The 20591-nt window shown below is 41.1% G+C and overlaps 1 protein-coding gene across 1 annotated transcript in view; it reads right to left on the bottom strand.

Annotated features, from left to right (window-relative positions):
* Positions 1 to 20124, bottom strand: part of SLC6A2 (solute carrier family 6 member 2) — a 58825-nt gene extending 38701 nt beyond the window's left edge. Inside the window, exon 1 of the mRNA XM_021555023.3 lies at positions 19683 to 20124. Within this exon, the coding sequence (XP_021410698.2) occupies positions 19683 to 20124 (442 nt within the window). The remainder of the gene's footprint in view (positions 1 to 19682) is intronic.
* Positions 20125 to 20591: the final 467 nt, after the last annotated feature.

Here is a 20591-nt window from a genome sequence, read left to right as displayed (position 1 = left end):
TACACTGAATATATGACTAATGTCCTTAGGAATTACCTATGAAGAGGAAACTAGATTGTGAATATCATGGTTCAATTTTTCAGCAAAAGGCAAAAACATCAGTAACTTGACTATTTCTCCTAATAGCAAGTAGTACAAACTTCTACAAACCTTTAAAATCTGTTGTATTGGTTTAGTAATTTCAAAACTTCCTTTGTAAAAGGAAGTTTGCATTGCTTCTAAATTCATGCACTTACAGGAGGTAAAAATCTGGAAGCATGCCTGTAGCTTTTCAAAACATGCCACTAAGCAGAATGAATTATATGTTTGAAAAGTATGTTTGAAACTATTGTTATGCTTTTAAAAGTCTGAATGGTTGTTTCTTTAACTTTAGAGCTTGCTTTTCACAAATATTACTGGTGTAAGCTGCCTTGCATGCCTGCTCAGAAAGGGAATTTTGACTATATACTGGAGAATAGAATGGAAAAACAAACTCCGCTCTCTTAGTCATACCACCAATCTACTTCTAAAAGTAACGTGCTGTAACATAATAGTAAGGACAATGTATTCAGCATTCAGTCATAAGTTTAGTCATTTGAAAGTTGAAACCTTGCAACAAAAGAGAGGCAAGGTATATCAACAGAAAGAAAAAATAGCTTAAACCCTTAAGAATGCATATTAAAATTGAAATACATTGGTTGTATCACTTTGAGGGCAAGAATCTTCTTCATGATGGAATGTAATGTAAATGCAACTTGCATTTATATAAGCTACTACACTATCAGTGGTTTTAGTAATATTTTGGTGTTGTTTATAATCTGTTTCCTATGATTGCTGTGTTGAACTGTTGAATGTTTGAATATTGTGCAAAAAAAAAAATCTGTATTCAACAGATACTTAATAGCCTGCAGTTCTGAGCTCTGCTCAATTTTGAAGCATACTCAGCAAAATCAGTCTGTGATACAACATATTGCTTTCAGTATATCTAATATCTGGAAAAATTATTTTAGGTGGTTTTTCTGTCAAATTTCCACAAGTGAGCTTTTGAAGTGCCATATTTGTCTTTGATCGTATTACAGTGTGTGGAGCTGACTCATAAACCTGGCTTGTATTTGGGAGGTATGGAGTTTGCAGGGAGTGATGTTTGATTAATGTCATGAGACCGTGGAAAACATGATGCCCATTCAGGGAAATTTGTATTTGAGAAGATTAATCCTGGAGCTGTGTAGTGGACATACGTACTAAATGCTAGTTTAAAATACTCAGTTTTTAAAAGTATTACTAATACCAAGATGAACTGTGAAGTGTACTGTACTTAGCATACTTGCTTAAGTGTCATCTGTTTGGCTGCGAGTCATTCCAGGCTTTAGTTATAGGAGGTTTCTTTCTTTTTTTTCTTCCCCCGCCCTGCCCCCGCAAGGGATTAATAAGGTGTGGTGTAATTTTCATCAAAGAGCAGTTACACAGTATGGCAGGGTTTCGTAGCTGGGTTACTTTTCAGGTGCTAAGTGATTGAAGTATTTTGAAATTGAGATAAATACCAAAGTAAGGGTGCTTAGTCATATTAGTTTGACTTAATGTTTTGGAGTCTTCTGGAAACTTCTTGTTTAGCAGCTTCTGATTAGGTAGAAAAAAATATTAAAAAGTCAGGTACTTTTCTAAGTGTCTTTATATTTGCTTTTATTTTCCTTGCCAATATTCAGAATCAATTTTCATGGTGTTTGCTCAACCCTTTCTGGGATCAAGGCCCCTTTGAATAAAAGAAATTATGGTCAAAATATCATTCAAATTTCCACATAAAATAGATATAGAATAGAATGGTCTGCAAATTCTTGTAAACAGCCTGTGTGTGAGAGCTGACCAGCGTCACTCTGGGCTTGCACAGGGGCTCCATCTTAGGGCCCTATGAACAAGAGGTGTTTGGAAGAATTTTTAAATCCTTGTTTGTGTGAAATTCCCGTGGGCCAGAGGCAAGGCAGTCCTGGTGGTCCTGCTGCCTTAGATCCACCGGTGTGAACTGAAGCAGCAGCCCAGGCTCCTCTGCAGGAGCCCTTGCTGGTGCTGCCTGCCCTGCCTCGGCGGTCAGAGTGCGCTGGGAAGGGAGGCACCATGGGTCACTCCTGCCCTGCCGCTGGCCACAGAAACTGCAGCGCTTTAATTGCATGAATCCAGTGTCACATTTGGAGAGGCCAGACAGCCGAGCTCTTAGGAAGCAGGGCTTGGCTGACACTCCAGACGAGCTTGCCAAGACCTGCCTACCTCAGTGAGCTGAGGGAGCGCGATCCGCGGTCTTGGCAGGAAGGCGTGATCGCACTCGAGGGCATTGCACTCCCCTCGGGTGAGCACACAGCTGCAGCCCACAAGGCAGCACTGGTTCCAGCAATCCCTAATGGCTCCTCATTTGCCTCACACCTAAAAAGCTGAAGTCACTGACATCTGTAATACAGCCCTGGTGCAAGAGCCATACTTGACTCTCTACTGCGTCACATGCAGCTAGAAAGCCACAGGCTGGCCTTAGACTGTTGTGAGCTGCTACATCTCTCTCCTGACAGATTTCACAAGATCCATATGTGCCCCTTTAAGGCACCAGTGCAAATATGGGATTAAGACAGACTATGTTTTATGCAAAACTAGGTTAAGTCAAACCCTCAGCTTCTACAAGAACCATCTATGGGAAACTTCAAGTGGAAACTTACACAGATTTTTTCTTTGAAAAACTATTACATTTAATTAATGAAGGACAAAATGCAAGACAGACTTTGCATTCCTGTATTCAGTGCCAAAACAGCTTCTTAATTTTGGTATACCAAAATCCACATGGAGTGTTTCCTCTCTTTTAAGCATTCCCAGCATCCAAAGGGGTGGGAAGCAAAAGCTCTAAATATTCTTCTCAGTCCTACCAGGAGGTCTCATCTTACTTTTAAATCCCAGAAAGGAAGAAGCATTAATTTACTAATAGTTGAGAAAATATAATTTAAATAGCTGTGGTTATCCTAAAAGGACTTTTGATGCACATACAAGAAGTAGGCCAGGCCAGGGGTAGTTGAAACAATTTTGAACTCGTTGTGCTTGTTAGCCTTCTGCATTTGTTACCATGGTTATTTCTAGTCAAAATGTTATACTGGCAGGGGTGTCTGCCAAAACAACAAACTCTGAGCAAATATGGCAGTATATTTTCCAATAGGAGTGTTTCTGGTATTTGTGCAGGAAAAGTCTAAAAGCAGAGATCTCCCAACTGGTGAACTGAAATGCAAGCTAATATCTCTAATAACATTTATCAATGCTGTTTTTTTTTTTTAATTCAGAATAAATAGTACTTCAAACGATATCAACAAATAGTTGATAGAATGTAGCACATTTGCTTGGACAACAAGGAAAATGGGTTGAAACTCTGATCTGTGCAGACTCTTGTGAATGAAAAACTAAGTCACTGAGTTCTTGAAATCTAGATCAAGATTGTACAAGATTGGAAAAGCAGGTGTTTCCAGTACATGGATGTTATCTGGCTCTGCAGCAGACAGGCCACCAAGCTTGCACAGCCTCCAAGGGCACCTCTGAAGGAGGGGAGCTGGAGCCTGCTGCAGACAGCTGGGAAGAGGGGGTGGAAGACTGAGACCTTACTGACCTGAGATTAAAAGCAATAAGGGTCTGTGTGGTACAGCAAAGAGATGGCAGAGCTAGAAAGGAGCATGAGAGAACCTCCAGTCAAAGACAAGATGATGATGATAACAGCAGCTGTCTGATGATGTTGACAGCAGCTAGCAAGAGATTCTAGTTGTAAAAAAGAATATATTTCTGCAAAACAGATTTCACAACATACTACAAAAACTCCAGCAGTACTTTACACATGTAAATTTCTCCAAGTATACAATAAAATCATCCAGGTATGCAACCTTTTTTAATGGAAAGTATTTCTGAATCATAAAACCAGCAGATCTATACATGGTGAGAGGCATGTTTCTCTTAAAGTTTCTCTATTTAGCTACTCCCTCTAACAAACTCTTGCTAGATTTGAGCTTATTTATATTACTACTCTCATTTTGGGCTCAGATCCTCCAATTTTTTCAGAATTGCAATTTTAACAGCATTCCTTTCACTCAAAAGAAAGTGAAAACAAATAGTTTCCAGAAATGGTTCAGTGTTGTTGGCTGAGGCCAACTGAAGCCTGCATTTTTTGTCTTGAGCTGTTAACCTGCTACTGCCTTAAAATCACTTGAAGTAACTTGCAGTGTGTTTAGAAGGTGGTCACTGATCAGTAACTGAAAGGGTTACCTAGGCCCTCCCCTCACAAATCCAATTATCCTTTTGCCTTTTGTTACAAGAGTCATGAGCTAAAGAAACCCATTAGTAGCTATTTTGAACAAATTAATGAGAGTTAAATATATCCAGCCACTCAGAGCAGCATGATTCATTCATAAATAACAGCCAAGTCATTGGCCAAGGTCCTATTTACATAAATTAATGAAATGTTCACATTTACAACAATGTGTAGTTCAAAGATAATTGCAGGCATATACAAGAACAGGACTCTGGCCTGTGTTGTTTGGTAGGAAATGAAGGAATAAATGAAGAGTCATGGTGGGTTTCAGAGAATATGAATCAGATTGATCCAAGATGGCCAGTGTGGCAGTGGGAGCTATGGAGGTTTGCAGGGGCTTCCTGCTGCTGACCTTCACAACATTCACTGTTCCTGGCTTAGGAAAAGAGCCATTCCCACCATTTGCCATGAGTGTGATCATAGGAATTTTGAAGATCTGCTCTACAGGTTGCACTGGTAGCTTTTAACATTGTGCCTCTATAACAGAGGTACTATTGGAGTTTGATCTTTTGTTTCTAGATCAAGGCAATAAAGTGAATTCTATCTGTAGTTCGGTAAGTAAATACTTGGAGTTTGTAACAATATGAAAGCCTAGCTGCTCACATTACTGCTCAAATCCACCATCTTGATTTTATGCCTTTTTGTCTTTTAACTACCTGACTGGCTTAAACAAGAAATTAGAGAGTAAGTGAGCAGGACTGTGGAACCAGCTTGTAGATTATTCTGTTATTTATGCCATCTCTATTGCTAATGCTCAATAGAACAGGGGTTGTAAAAGTGGTAGTATCCTTTCCTGGACAGATAACACTGTTGGGAACAAAGCAGCAAACTTTATAGTTCACAAACTCTTCAAAAAGTCCTAATCAGGGGACATATGTAGTACTGGACTACTGGGTCAGCATGCAGATGCCTCCCTGGAGAACACAGCTGCTTTACAACAGTCATGGCTGGAAGCTTAAAAGATATTAAATTAAGAGGGGAAAATACTATTCTAGCACTTAATTAATAGGAATGTTCTATTAGTGTGTTTTTCTCTAACCTTGCAGCTATTAGGGGTGACACGAGGATATTCACCTGCAATTGCATATCAACAAAACCACCCAGGTGAGGTGTAGGCTGTACTTCAGATGTACAAGAGCAAGGTGCCTGTCAAAATGTACCCTGATTTATTGGTAGCAGAACACCCATGGCTAAAAATACTTTTGAATTAAGATATCAGAAGGTATTTTCTGTGAGCTTGTGGATCAAGATAAGCAGGTTTTCCTAGATTCCAGCACTAGATCCATAACAGCATAACCTCATGTGATAAGTTTTCCTTGAACTATTAAGTACTGAAAAGATATTTTCTGTGATATGTGGAACATCATCATGTACACCAAAGGAAATACTATTTCATCAGCTTAGTTGTCTCTTAAATGTAGGGAGAGTTGGTGCCAGGAAGATTTTGGCAACTACAGTTCTACTTTGGTTCAGATATAGACTGTTAGTCACAGTTTTCTCATCTTTTCAGAGAACTTGTATGTTCATTTGTGTTGGGTTTCCTTTTCCTCAGCCATCTGTAAGCGAAAATAAATGGTTTCAAAATTCATGGATTAATATGAATTTGATGCCAGAACAGCTTGTGAGATACTTTGATCTCACTTGCTGTCCAGCACAGACCAGAGTTTCAGACAGAAAAACCTACAAACCTGATTGGAAGATAGTAGGCAGATCCTTTGCTATTTGATTGTTTTGTTTTGGAGGGTTCTTTTGGTGTTGTGTTGTTTTGGGGGTTTTTGTTTGTGTTTTAGTTTTGAATCAAGTGTTGGTCTTCCTGTTTTATAATCGATAGAGAAGAGTGAACTAAACTAATTAATTACAGTGCAATAGTGATATCTGCTTTTCTGTCTGAAATTGCCACCCTATGGGTACTCCTTGGTGTTGGCAGGCTGAAGAGCTGCGCAGACACTTTTGGTGCCTACATTAAATTATGATACCTGCTTTCTAAGCTGTGCTTTTACCAGCTCAGCATCTGGAATGCCAAGTTGATATCCCTGAAATGTTTTTCCAACTTAATAAAAAAGAGTCTGGGATGAGTCCTCTGAAGTTGAGCCCTTCATTTAGCATTTAGGGAGTATTGGTTGGTCCTTGTTTCTACTCTCTCTAACATTCTTAGGATTGCCCCTGTGTAAAATGTGCTTTTTTCTGTGCATGTAGCAGGCCAATTCCTGGTTCTCAGCAATCTGGGATGGAGGGTGTTGCTCTTAAACACTACTTTTCTTTTGCACATTGTCAAAATAAAAACCAGCCAGCAGCCTCCAAGTTAAGCACCCTCTGGGGAGGATGCAGTACCCATTTTAGGCAGCATGAGATTCATAACTGTGCCAGGGTAAAACAAAGTGCCCAAGACATCTTAAATCATCTCCAGACAAGTGCCAAGCAGCTTTCAAGAGGATTAATGTACAAACCAATAGAAGGAAAATGCCCTGACATTCTGCTAAAGAATCAAGCACAGCAATCTGTGACACTCTTAAAAACTTGCCTTACACCATTTAGTGAATAATCCAATTGTAAGTTGCAACTTCAATGTTTGGACTCAAAGACTAAAGCAAAACACTCCTTTTCCTTCCAGTCTTTAATAGAGATTTATTTTTATTGGTGCTATACTTTCTGTACTGTCTTAATCTTTACAAACTCTTGCCTAACAGAATCCCCTAAATTCTTCCTCTCAGTAAAGGGTTATTTCTATTACAGAAGTGTGAGATGATTTGAGTCTCCTATCTATAAGAATTCTAGTAAATCTAACCTTTACTCTCAGTCATTAGAAATGAAGCCTTCAGGATGAATATTCTTTCTGACTCCACTAAAGGAAGCAGAGTAACTGTACTGTAAATTACATATAATGCAAGCTAAAACAGGGTTTTAAAGCAGAAGGCAAGAAGTTATATACCTTATAATGCCATTGTCCATGTTTTCTTAAAACCCACTATGTGCAGTTTTCTGACATTTCTTAGACATGATTTCTAAATTACAAATTAAAGATATCAGATATATTTGAAATGAATAGTTTGTTATCTAGCCATAAAGAATATTTTCTTCTAGAAGACAAATGCTGCATCATTTTAATTTATTTGTAAACTTTAATGGCTGTGTGTGGTGCTATTAACAATGATGATGGCAAACTTACCATTACAGTCATGGCTACTATTTGCACAATTGCCTAGAAAAATTGAAAATCCTGTACTCTTATCAAAGTTTATAGTTACTGTTGGATCGTGCTAATATTTTGGAAGGCCTGAGCAATGGTAATTTCTAAGTGGGTGTAGCTTCTTTACTTTGTACCTTTCCATTAGCACCGAACACAGGAATTTCATAAAAACTGTCACCAAGTTCTTCACATAAAACTTTTCCTTTTGGGAAAAATCTGTATTTGGCACAGGGTAGTGCTGGCAATATTCTGTGTGCAAGCCATTAGGTGGGGTCTCTGAGAATTTGGGCATTGTGAACATGAAGTGAAACCTCTCTGTATCATCCCTCCTGCAGCAGGAGGACTGTAAGAACTACTTCTCTTGACATCAGTTTGCTTTAAGGGGTAAACTGAGTCATATTTAGACCTGTATGAAATCACAACAGTGCTGCACAAATCTACCTATACTGGCTAGCAACACCCTTCTTTCATTTTCCATCCTCCAGCTACTCAGCTTCTTCTGTGGGAATTAATCAGACAAAAGTTTTTCTTTAAGTTTGCAACTCGAGCCTTATGTTTGTTCTTAGTGGGCTGTTTCCTAATAGGCTTCAAGCAATGTAATTTTCCCCTCAGTCCAAGCTGTCCAGTACGTGCTCTGTCACTGCCATTCTGCACAGGGCTTCCTAGCTTGATACACCATGGAAGAATGTGAAAATGACCCCAGGGCCCATCATAGCTCCTTTCCAAGATGAAGCAGAGGCCTATTAACAGTTTGAAGCAAAATCCTTCTTGTTCCATCACAGTGCAAACTTTTTCTTGGGCAGATTGCAGGGCAGTTTTGTTCACTGATTACTCAGACCTTATGATAAATCAGTCTGGCTGAGTCTGGTGTTTTCAACTTGTCACACAGCGATTTTTTATTTTTGTATTTCTAAGCAGCTTTAAACACATAATACATCATGACTGTAAAATAGTATTTAGTAAGAAACATATAGGTGATCTTGAAGATCTCAAAATCTCATAATTTAGGGTACAACACAGTGATTTTGTCATCAGCTTCTGTATGAGTCAGTGAAGGATTAAATGGCTGTTTAGGAAGACCGTGGTAGCTACTTTCTGGCTCTTTCTGTTACAGTAGTGTCAAGATGGTAACTTATGCCAGAGAGTAATTGTATTCTTATAGCCACCAATTTCAAAAGTTCAAAAAACATGAAGTAGGCCCCAGAATACTTTAAAATGCATGATATTCTACTACAATCCTTTTATTTGCCTGCTTGCTTTTAGTTTTGAATTTACTTTGTACTCTCCCAGATTTTCTTTTCAGTCTTGAAAGCTAGAAAGAGATTCTTGCCTAAATCATTTGTTCCTATGAAGCTGTGAGAGTAAAAGGCACTTCTTAAAATAGTACTTTTTTTTTATTGCTTGAGGCCGGCATAGGAGAATGCTGAGGTCATAGTCTAACTCTCACAGAGTAAATCTATTTTGTGTAATAATCACCATCATCTATGTAATCCTGACAATTTGCTTTTTAGGTAAAATACTGAGCTATTGTACTGAGTGAATATCAGTTACTACTCGGTGGAAGTCTTCTGTATCAGTTTAGTCTGAGGAGTTTTTTATTACTTTATTGTGTTTTTCTTCCCACATAATTCTTAGTCTGGAAATTCTGTCTACTTAGGAGTCCTTAAGAGAGACGTCTGTTATTCGGGTTTAAATCCTGGCTCTGGTGACGTCAATGGAAAAAAATCACCCATTGACTTCAGCTGGGTCAGGATTCCTCCCATGTGGTTTACGAATCTATTGATTTTAACTAAGGCTGTACAGCCATGCATACATGAGAAACAAACTGTAGAAAAGAAGCAGATGATCAAACTCTTCCCCAAAACAGAGTCCTGGACTGCTTGACTTCATCAACACCTGTCTCAAGATCTCATTTACACATCTGCATTTCTCTTCTGAAAGGAGACAAAGCACTGCACAGCACAAACTATTCCCTGGTTTTGTAGTAAATTGTAGAACTAAGGTGCCTTGTACAGCTCCAATCTCCCCTCAGTCTGAGGACATGAGCTTGGGAACTTTCTTCAACATCAGTCTAACTGCACATCAGTAGGCAGATACAGCCGTGCATGCTGGTGAAGAGTCATGTACCAAACATACTTCTGAGAGTGGTTCTAAGCAGTAACTTGATGTTTTGGTAACATTTGGCCTTGAACTCTCTAATATCATAGTAAGCACAACATACTTAATTGTGAAATTAATGTGTTGTGAAATAAGGATTCCTCTGCCAAGAAGGAAAGATGCTGAGACCTCCTGAAATGTGGGTTACATTAATATTGAAGAAGAAAAAAGTAATCTTTCAATTGTAGAATGTATCCATGAAAGTCTGTGTGGAGCTTGTTTTTTCCTGCAAAGGCAAATCTTTTGAGGGTGTTTGGAGCACCTTCTAAATTTAGGATTAAAGAAATCGTTTCCTCCTGTATCAATCCTTGTGGAGAAGAGACTGTATCTCCATTTTATTGTTGCACTCTCTTTAAAAAAAGTGTGTTCAGGGCTAACCTCTTCTTATCAATGGATTGTGTCCTTGCTATCATTGTGGCCATGCTGACAAGTGAGGTCCTTACACGTGAATTAGGCACCACTAAAAACTGCCCCTATATATTTATTATATCCTTATAAATAAAATAAAGTGGGAAATCCAAGAATGGTCTGTTAATAATATTTGTTATGACTGTATTTAGGAGTAACGAGCCACCATGAAATTCTTTTTTCCTATAAGGTTGTGACATTAATTACCAGGTTGGGATCTCCCAAGACCTGTGAGGATCTACTGCTCCACCTTGTGGTCTGAAAAACGCCTCCCGTTTCTCTGCTCCGTACAGAGCGCTGGGCCAGGAAAAGTCCAGCCTCTTCCTCTTTTTTTATTTAACTGGAATCAGTATCATACTTTCCCTTGAGATGCGGATCTTAAGGGCAAGTAAAATGCAGTCACCTTTGGTATGCTTCAGGATAGATTGCAAGAGGTCTTTCATTACAGAAGAGCAAAATAGGGATGAAAATATCAGCAAAGAGTGCTGTACACACATACTCACATAGGTCAGTCAGGGCAGAATAAATTAAAATAGTTGGCAAAAACCAAGATGGACAATAATCAGATGCTTTTTTCAGTGCATACACTGGGCCCAAGGAAACACTGGTTTGGATGGTCAATGAGGCCGTTGCAGAGGGTTCATTCTTCCATGCTGCTGTTGGACCAGAAAATCAGCTCATTCCCACAGTCCTGCAGGCTTCAGGTAAAGATGAATGTTGTGCAATTTCCCAGCTACAATCCTTCCCCTACATCAATGCCACAGAAGTTTCTCAGACTATCAAGAGTGCTGCAGTAAGACAGGACACCCAGTGCTTGGAAATTATGCAATAACTATCTCCAGCTTTGAAATAAAGACTGCAAAGGAGTAATATTCTTCTGCTGTTGAAATTACAATTCCTGCATACTTGAGTGGGGCAGAATCAAACCAGTACTGTTCTTCTGATGCTGGGTTTGTTCTAGGGAAGCAGTTTATAACAAACCATTCTAAGAAAGACTTCATGTCTATGTGGTCTAACACCACTAGTCAGTGAGGGTTGGATTCTATTTTGGACACCTAGCATATATTCTTAGACAATTATAATAGCCAAACTGTAGAAATCAGTTAATACCTACATTAAGAACATGGCTTCTGCAATCACTTGTGCTTTTGGAAGTGAGTGGTTGTGTTCATAAAACCATAAGGAGTAGGAGCGCTGGAAAAATTATCATCTTCTATAAAAAGACTTATTGTATAATAAGGGCAGCTTGTCTTACTACATACCAGCAGTCAGAATGTTTGTCATAAAAACACATTTATGGACTGGCAACAGACAACTGCCTGCCCAATCCTGCCTGAATTTTGCTTAGTAATGTGTTATCACAGAATTCTGTTCACTGGAAAGTTGCTAGTGTGCTTTAGATGAATATGAGTGCAGAAAAGGACGTGACTTATGCAGCCAGACCTCCCTGCTGACAGTTTCTGCTTCTGAATGGTAAACCCTGGTCCCCAAAGTGCTGCTCTGGACTGTCACCTTTGTCATGCTTCAGGAAAGATTGCAAAACTTGTTTCAATAGAGAATAGGGGAAAGGAGAAGGAAGAGTGAAAATAAAACAAAGGATAGTTTTGATATGTATTTTAGAGGTTCTCTCCTATGGTTTTGTTGAAGAATATGTCACAAGACAAGGAAATCAACTGTTTTCCTTCCATGCTTCTCACCTCCTTTCCCCTTCTTTATAGATTAAAGGTTTCAAAAGCTCTATGGATAAAATTAGGTACCTTGAATCTATACAGAAGTTAAGATGCAGAATTATACTAGTTACCCAGAATTTCCATGAGAACAGGAATTACTCAACAGTTCTGGGGATCTAGGCACTTTTGGTGCTGATTTCCTGAAAGACTCAGATATCCATCTATAGGAAATCAAGTTTTGAATGTCAATAAAGCTTTCATTTGAAACTTTACTGACTTGGCACCAGTATATAAGATCTGCACAATTAGGACAAAATCTTTCCATCAAAGGTTCAAGACTTAATACAAAGGTAGGGAGAAGGAAAGCAGATGATTAAGGAGTTGTAGTTGGAGGAGGCAATTACAGGTTGTCAGGACATGGGTAATGGGCTGCTAACAAAAATCCTTTGTCTCCAAAAGCCTTGAGGAGGGAAAACTCAAGCTTTATAACCACTGTGATATTCCTGGATTCCTTACATACTCTTCCTTGAAAATGGATTGGGACAGTGGATTTGTCCTTAATAAAATTTATTTCAACTTTGATGATGATAATAGGAACAACAATAATAATTTCTTTCTTGTTGCTGCATTTCAAGTCAAGAAGTTGGGAGTCAGATGCAAGATTCCAGGGGAGGTTGGACAATCCTTAAGGTCCCTTCCAACCCAAATAATTCTATGATTCTATATGTATAAAGAAAATGGAAAGTACTAAGACTGAGGTAGTAATGAAAGATCCAGAACTGTTTTACAAAGATGCATAATTTAAATTTGTGTCTTGACTTCTAAGTTACAATATTTTAGTATAACTGTATCTCCAAGTGTACCATTATTTGGTTATGGTTTATTATTTTGTAATAATGTTGAGAGCAGTTAGGTAAAACAGTGTCTAATAACTACATGTAATAACTGCAATGTATGCAAATGCTATGGAGATAACAGTGCAGACTGATATCTGAGAACCATACTACACTTCTTAAAAATTTAATAAATTGGTTAAACTGGGACAAAGGCTTTACAACTGGGAGTTGCTGATGTGCTTACCATCAGACATAGCAAAAATGAAGACATGGGCTATTTGATGTTGCTTCTCAGAAGTTCTCAAAATTCTTTAAACCATTCATTTCTATTTTAATACACAGCAAGATGTTCAGTAATTTACAGCCTGATTTTAATCCATGCTTCCCCTCACAGAATATTTAAACTCTCACTAAAGATGTATGTTCCTCCTGATCTTATGTGTAAGTTGTTCTGTTGCATATTGGTGTAAGGATGGGGAAGTAGTATCTATCTGAAAATAATATCTTTAGACTTCTGAAGCTGTAGTCATATATTCACTGAACTGACAGACAGCTTTGTGGTATTTTGCCTAAAAATGAAAGTGAAATTCTGCCTCCAAACCATGTAGACCATGTCTGCATCTCTCTAGAGATATTTTGGTTTCTTCAGTAAAGAAGGGTTGTTGTCTGCTGCACTCCTAAGCTGGCCTTTCTCTTTTCCATTACTCCAAAGCTTAGGATGTGAGTGAGAAAGCAGGCACACAAAACTCAAGTGCCTGCTGTTTCAGTTTGAATGAGTAAGCAAGCCCAGGTCTCCATGTCAAACTGTAAGAATGTCCTATATTTGGTTCAGCAGGAGTTAATATGAACTTTGAAGGCTCCCTAATGTGACTTGCAGAATTTACTTGTGCAGAAATTGTTTACTAGGGATATTTCAGTACTTCCATTCCTTGGCAGAATTGAGAAGGGTGTACAGGAATGAAGAGAGCTTGGGGGCTAGGCAGGGGATGGGAAGATCTTAGGCTGAGATTTTAAATTTTTGAAAACAGAACTAAGTTTAGTTTTTGAAGTCTTTTCTGCCTCTTAGTTTAGAATAAAGTATTTCAAGTGGTAATCAAAATGTTCATCCACTGTACTTGGAAAGATGTATCTTTGCTTTTGTCAGCTGGTCCACACCAGCTCTTTTAATGTCATCAGTAAAGCTGGAAAATCAGTTTTGGTAATTCATTGGATCCTTTAGATCAGTTCTCAATGCTTGCCCTGCATCAGCCACAGGATTGTCCTCTTAATGTGTAGCATCAAGCTAAATATTATGGATCTCATCTACAACCTTTCTATGCTAGTGTATCTCCAGACCTTAGTAAATTTGTCAAGCTAGGAATTGCTAGAATTGTTCAGGAACAAGTAACATCTCTGCACAGGCAGGTATTTAGCTGAGAGTCTATACAGTGTCACAATTATACACTATTTCATGATATCATACCTCAGAGTCAGAAAAAAGAAGTTTACAACAGAGGAAAGATTTGGGTGAGAGATTCAGTTCTTCCCTCTCAGCTATTCTTAATACTTCATGTGTAGTAGGTGTATGATGCAGTAGCTTATAACCCTGCAGAAATTCCTGTTCTTATTTTGTGGAGCCAATAGGACATGCAGATCAGAATGGGTCATTTCAGAGAAGCAGATGGCAACTGGCATGTGAGCTCCAGTGCTGCTGATCCTGGGTGAACCCATGCCCTGCATGCACCAGGTGATTAGTGGCTGATCAAGGAAGGAAAAGAGAATAGATGGAGTGGGAAAGGGAAGAGAGCATCTGTAAGATGGACACTGACTCTGGATCTGGGAAAGGAGGTGTTTGCAACACCACACAACAGAGCATTGTCCCAAATGTCACACTTTGGCTGAGAACCCAGAGCTCAAGGCCGTAGAGAAGAGATCATGCATAACAGTTTAACCTGTCTGAGGTCAGTGGTTTGATGTGCTAATGGGAATTGAAAACCCCTTTTTAGGAAAGCAAAATTACTAGATTTGCATTTGAGATTTGATTGACTGATGAGTCAAACTCTTGGCGTAGGCTTTGCAGTGAGATTACTTCAAAGTTGATTTATTATTATCATCATCAATGCTATTTTGAAGTATAAACTCTGATATTGTAAGGGAAAGGTCATCCACCTTTGAACTGTAAAGTATCAGGTTATATTTCTTCCCTAAAATAGTGATTGAATTTGGTGGCAGGCACTTTGCAAAACTGAGGAGGCAGAGTGTAGTAGAAGGACAAGGTGGTGCTGTCAGCGCCACAGATTGCTCTCGGTGGAGTGGTGTGGTGGCCACGCTCCCAGCCCTGTGGGAGGTGACAGCTCCACTCTGTCCTTCTTGATGTGTGACAGCTCTGAGCTCCTGACTTTGTGCTGGGCCTGTTCAGGGATATTTGGATGTGGTTTATGCAGTCTTTGGTACCTGTGCTGTGGATTGCTCAGTCCTGCACTACAGCTTATGGAACTATAACTAGGACAGGGAGCATCAGGATAAATTGTAAGATAATTCTGAAGTGTATTGATTGCTGGCAAACTGTTAAAGCAAACAATTTCTAGAAATACTGTGGTCTAGAAACACTTTCAAATAATGCTGCAGGGGAGATTTAAAGTGTGCGTTATGGTAGCTAGAGTAATGTTAAAATATTTATTTGCCGTTATTCTTAAATTCATTAAAAACTTAATCTGACTCTTATGATACAGTAAATCTCCAGTGACTAATCCCACAATTACATGCTTCCTAATGAGTCTGAACATGACTGACCTTGCAAATACTTTGGCTCACAAAAGAAGTACTTTATGTTGGTAAATTCCCTTTCTCCAAGTTTCAGTGGGAAATATTAATTCTGCCTATGACTATGCGGGAACAGGAAACAAAAATGAACATTAATACTGAAAGTGTCTTGTACAAAAACTACAATAGCTTGTTAACTAAGACTGAGCATCATCCTCCCCCACCGTGAGCACATCAGTTAATCATAGTAGGCATTACTCAACTTCATTTGGCATCAGTAAAATTTCAGATGTAATCAAAATATCAGGGTAAATCTTTCCCTAATTTGATGAGAGTATAATTTTAATAGTAGTCTTCTTCTTTGTTTCACCATAGCCTCTTGTAGAGCTGGGGAGCAATTAAAATGTTGGCTGTGTTATAAAGAGTTCTTTGGATGCTGACCACTAACACAGAGAGTTTTACAGCAGGGGATCTTTTTTTCTTAAAAATAATTTTTTAAAAAAGTGCTTTTGCCAGAAAGGTTATAACAAGGATATAGCTCTTGTAAGATTAGCCAGTAGAAACGACCATAGTTGATGATTTCTCCAGTGACAAGCCCTGCTCCTTTGCAACTCTCACAAATGCACTGCAGAAAACATATTCCATCTGCTCCAAACAGAACTTTTCCTCTGTGCTGCAAGCAGCAGACAAATACTGTAAGTTGTGGTCTTTTTTGATCAGCTGGACTGACAAGGTGATGTTTGAGAATTCTCCCTTTTGGAGAGTTGCCATATCTACTTAGTGGGATCTTGCAGATTTTCCCTGTCTGTTCAGAGTCTACCCTATCACCTGATAAATACTTTAGAGCACACAGTGGACATATCCCGATTCCAAGAAGTCAGTGAGGGCAAGAACTCCTTCAGATCCCACTGGATCTGTCTGCCTTTGTAAGTAAGTAACTGATATAGAAAAATAAATTCTCTAGATTTTTAGACTTTACTAAAGACTGGGGATTTTTTAATAGCAGAAGAATTATTCAAAAAATTACAGTTGTTTACAGAAGGGTTACATTCTGCCATCTATCTTTGTGCAGAAGTCCCATTGGGGTCTCTCAGCAGGCTACTCCCAAAACACAGATGTTTCTGGCTATTCATTCAGTGCTTTAGTTCTGCTGGATGCTTCTTACTCTCTAGCTTTTTGTTACTGGGAGCTTGTTAAAATATAAATGATTCTTTTTGTTACCACCACCAGTATTTCCTCCGAAGCTACCTAACAAAAAAAGTCTGTATAGCTGCCACTGGGTGGTGTATGCCTTGTGAAAGTAAAATTCACCAAAGTAAACTATCAGAGCTGTCTATAAGTGGAACTTCCAGATCTAACCCAAAAGCCCAAAAGAAGGACATACATGTCCTGGTAAAATTCAACTTTGAATTGGGCAATAGAGTGTGTGTTTATATTTTCCTTCTCAGTTCTTGTAAGTTTCAGGCTTTCTTGAGAGCCACCTACTTTTACAAACATGAAAAGGCCCTTAGTGTGTCTGCAGGCATCTTGAATTAATCATAGTTATCTTTAGGACATAGTCCATATGTCAACCACCTAACATTTTTTTAAATGCAAAGAAAGATGCCATTTTCTACCACTTCCATGTCCTTGACATTGTTGTTCAAATTCTAAGAACATTTGTAGAATATTTGTGGTGTAGCTTTTGGTAGGATAGGAGAATTTCTTTTTGTTAGGTGGCTATGCTGATTCTTTTTGTCAGGCTATGCTGAGCCAGGATTTAGGACATTGTAAGCTGCATGTGCTTCTGTTTCACCAACTATTTTGTATCAATTGGCTGATAACGTGTTCGTAACCCACATATTTGACTGCCCAAAGTCAGCTCTAGAGCTCTGGTTAAGTCACTGAGGCTGAGTAATTGCTGAGTCTTTCAGAATAAAGAGAAACTGCAGGAGGAAGAGGAAAGGAAACATTTTACCTTCCACTGCTTTACTTTATGCATACCATCCAATTCAAGTTGATGTGTTCTGTTGGTTTCTACTTTACCTAGCAGCTCCTTATAAATATCAAAAGGCAAACTATAACGCTAGTATGCGTATCCTATAAATTTTTTTATAGGTTAAGTCTGAACATGCTAGACAAGTATAAAAATAACTTCTGATTTCATCTCTTTAATTTGCTCAGCAGTCCAGAAAAACTACTAAGATAGTGAAATTAAGTTTTCCCCATGTCTATATCCACATACCAATTTTTGCATGGGGATACATAGCAATTATATGAAACCCATTGTGTTATCCTTTTGAGGCAGCAAAAGTTAAATTAGTGCTGGAAAGGTTCTCTCATGCAATAGCAGTGAGGGGCAGGGGGGGAGACATTTAAGAATATCTGTGATTTATGACTGGAAAGATTTCAACAAAATCCAACAATATGCCACAGCATATGCACGTATGCCTGTTGCCTTATGTTTTTTGGTCTTGTAGGAAAATTTACACGTAAAGCAAACAAGCTCCCAAACACTGTTTGAAAGAAAGAAGGGACTGAGCTGGCTTGAAACTCAGTAAAGTACTTCTAGAGCCTGAAACTTGCAAGAGTTTCTACTGACTAAAACTGATATGTAAGTCCAACATAAGAGGCAATCGATGGAAAAATTTTAAGGTACCAGAGTGTTTGGTCTCTGTATCAGTAAAGAGTTCTCGGCCAATCTATAGACTTTGGTAGCAAAGGGCCTCTCTACCTTTGATGATATGGAAAATTACTGCAAACTTTTCACTGAAATGTGCCTCTTGTAGCTGTTGGCTTTCTCTTCACTGCCATTTGGAAGTATTTGAATCAGAAGATGCTAATGAAGACCCAGTTTTTTCTAGCTGAACTGGCATAAGATAATACATGGTTGCTAAACAAAATGCAAGAGTTGCAGACTCTTACCTTCTGTGCCTGAGCTGGCAGTGAATTATGAAGGAAGCAGGTTAGGAAATTAAGTGACCCAAATTACTGTGGAAAAGAGTTCAGGCACTCTGGGTGTCACCTTGTGCAATGTGAGATAGGAGAATATATCTCTTTCCTTGAAAATTGCCAGATAACATGGACATGTGGCAGTGGCGCATCTGTCCTGAGCAGCATCCTGAATGATGCTGCCCCACCTGCACCTGACCCAGCAGGAGCCAGCTGGGTTCCTGATGCATTGTGCTGCTGTAGTGTCAATGTCCAGGACTATTTTTGGACATAATGAAATAAGGATGGAAGCTATTTTTCAGTACTAACTACTTTCTTCAGTCTGTCTGGGTGGTGAGCAGAGAGATTTTCTGACTCCTCTCAGAAGTTTTGGAGCTACCAACTCGATCAAGTTTTTCATTAGCACCAATATCCTATTAAGTTCCAAGGACAGGTATAATTCCATATTATTTAATAGGGATTTTCCCATTCATCCTGCATTCCTATTTTCACTGGAAGCAATTATTTTATGCTACAAGTGTGACCTATTAGCCTTTATCACCAGGCAACCACACTATCACTATATACATACATAAATATCTTTCAGAACGTGCTTTCTCTCTGTCAGTTCTATCTGTGTGGTTCAGCGTTCACACACAGTTCTCCATCTGCCAGGCAGGGTCTGTTCCTTCTGTGTGTGATTTGAGAGCACCCCAGGCACCTGCCCGGCTTGCAGATGGTGTTACTCCATCACAGGCTGGAGTCATCACTGACAGCACAGCGTACTTCAGGGAGATGAAAGAGGATGATGGAGTTAAGGTCTTACTGAAGACATGCCAGACAATCTGAGCCAACTATAGTTACTTTGTGTAATTTTTTGTTTCTGTCATTGCCAAACTGTGCAGGAAGCTAGGCTTTGTTTGTAACAAGTCTCCTACCTACTTTGGAGGAGGGGAGAACCCCCACACTGCAGAACCGAGGGCAGAAGTCACAATCCTACATTAAAACTACCTCCATGAAACCTTTCAGTGGTCTGGCACTAACTCTTCTAGATGCTCGTTTTCTGCTTGAGTGTCTTTGGTTTGGCCTTTTTTTCCCCCCCTCCTCTTGGTGCTATTTTTTGCGAACGAAAAAAAGTGTTAAGCACCCCGGAGCGGCAGCAGAAGGCAAATACGCCTGTACTGAAAAACTAAGTTAAACTTCGAGGAGTGTGTGAGCACTGGCTCCCGGGAAGGGGTTGAGCGGTGCCCTGGGGCCGCGGCGGGTCCCGCTGCCCGGGAGGAGCGGGGAGCGCTGCGCAGCGCCGCGGTGCCGCCGCTCCTGCCTTGGCCACCCGGCACCGCGCCCGGCACCGCGGGTGAGCCCGGCTCCCGCTGTCCCCCAGAAACTCCGACACGAACGGGATGCCGCCCTCGCGGCGGTGCGCCTCGGGGCTGTGGGGCCGGGAAAAAAGACCTCGCAAGCGGTTCTCTTACCCCCTCCATTTTTGTAGCAGAGGTATGGAAATCGCCAGACGTTGGCCAGGTCCACGGCGAAGCCGATGACGGAGAGGAGGAAGTCGATCTTCTTGCCCCAGGTCTCCCTGTCCTGGGTGCCCCGCGGCGCGGGGGCGGCGGGCAGGAGGCTGCTGCTGGTGTACTGCACCCCGTTGTGCTCCTTCACCAGGATCAGCTCCACGTCCTTCTTCGGCGGCGGCGGCGGCCCCGCGCGGTCCGGCAAGGGGGCCACCACCGACACTTTGCGCTCGGGCTGGACCTGTTTGTTCATCCTCGCCTTAAACATCCAGAGAGAGCGAGCTGAGGAGGGGGTACGGGCGCGCAGATAACGGAAGTGCGCTTCCGTTGGCGGAGGCGACTCCGCGCTCAGCCCGGCGGTGTCAGCGCGGCGGGAGCGAGGCACGGCCGTAATAAGAGCCATGCAAATGAGGCGGGAGAGGGGGGACCGCGGCGCCCCCGGGGAGCGCTCAGCCCGCGCCCTCTTCCGCGGGGAGCGGCCGCACCTGGGGCCGCCCGGCCCCGCCAGCTCCGACCCGCGCCCCGCACCGCCCGGAGCCCCGCACGGCCCCGAGCTCCGCACCGCCCGGAGCCCTTCACTGCCCGGAGTCCCGCACTGCCCGGAGCTCCGCACTGCCCGGAGCCCCGCACATCCCGGAGTCCCGCACTGCCCGGAGCTCCGCACTGCCCGGAGCTCCGCACTGCCCGGAGCCCATCACTGCCCGGAGCCCCGCACGGCCCGGAGCCCCGCACTGCCCGGAGCCCCACACCGCCCGGAGCCCTTCACTGCCCGGAGCCCCGCAGCGCCCGGAGCCCCGCACGGCCCGGAGCCCCGCACTGCCCGGAGCTCCGCACCGCCCGGAGCCCCGCACCGCCCGGAGCCCCACACAT

Source organism: Lonchura striata, chromosome 13, assembly GCF_046129695.1.
Source record: "Lonchura striata isolate bLonStr1 chromosome 13, bLonStr1.mat, whole genome shotgun sequence".
In the NCBI taxonomy this organism is placed as follows: domain Eukaryota; kingdom Metazoa; phylum Chordata; class Aves; order Passeriformes; family Estrildidae; genus Lonchura; species Lonchura striata.
This window is presented reverse-complemented; position numbering and strand designations above follow the sequence as displayed.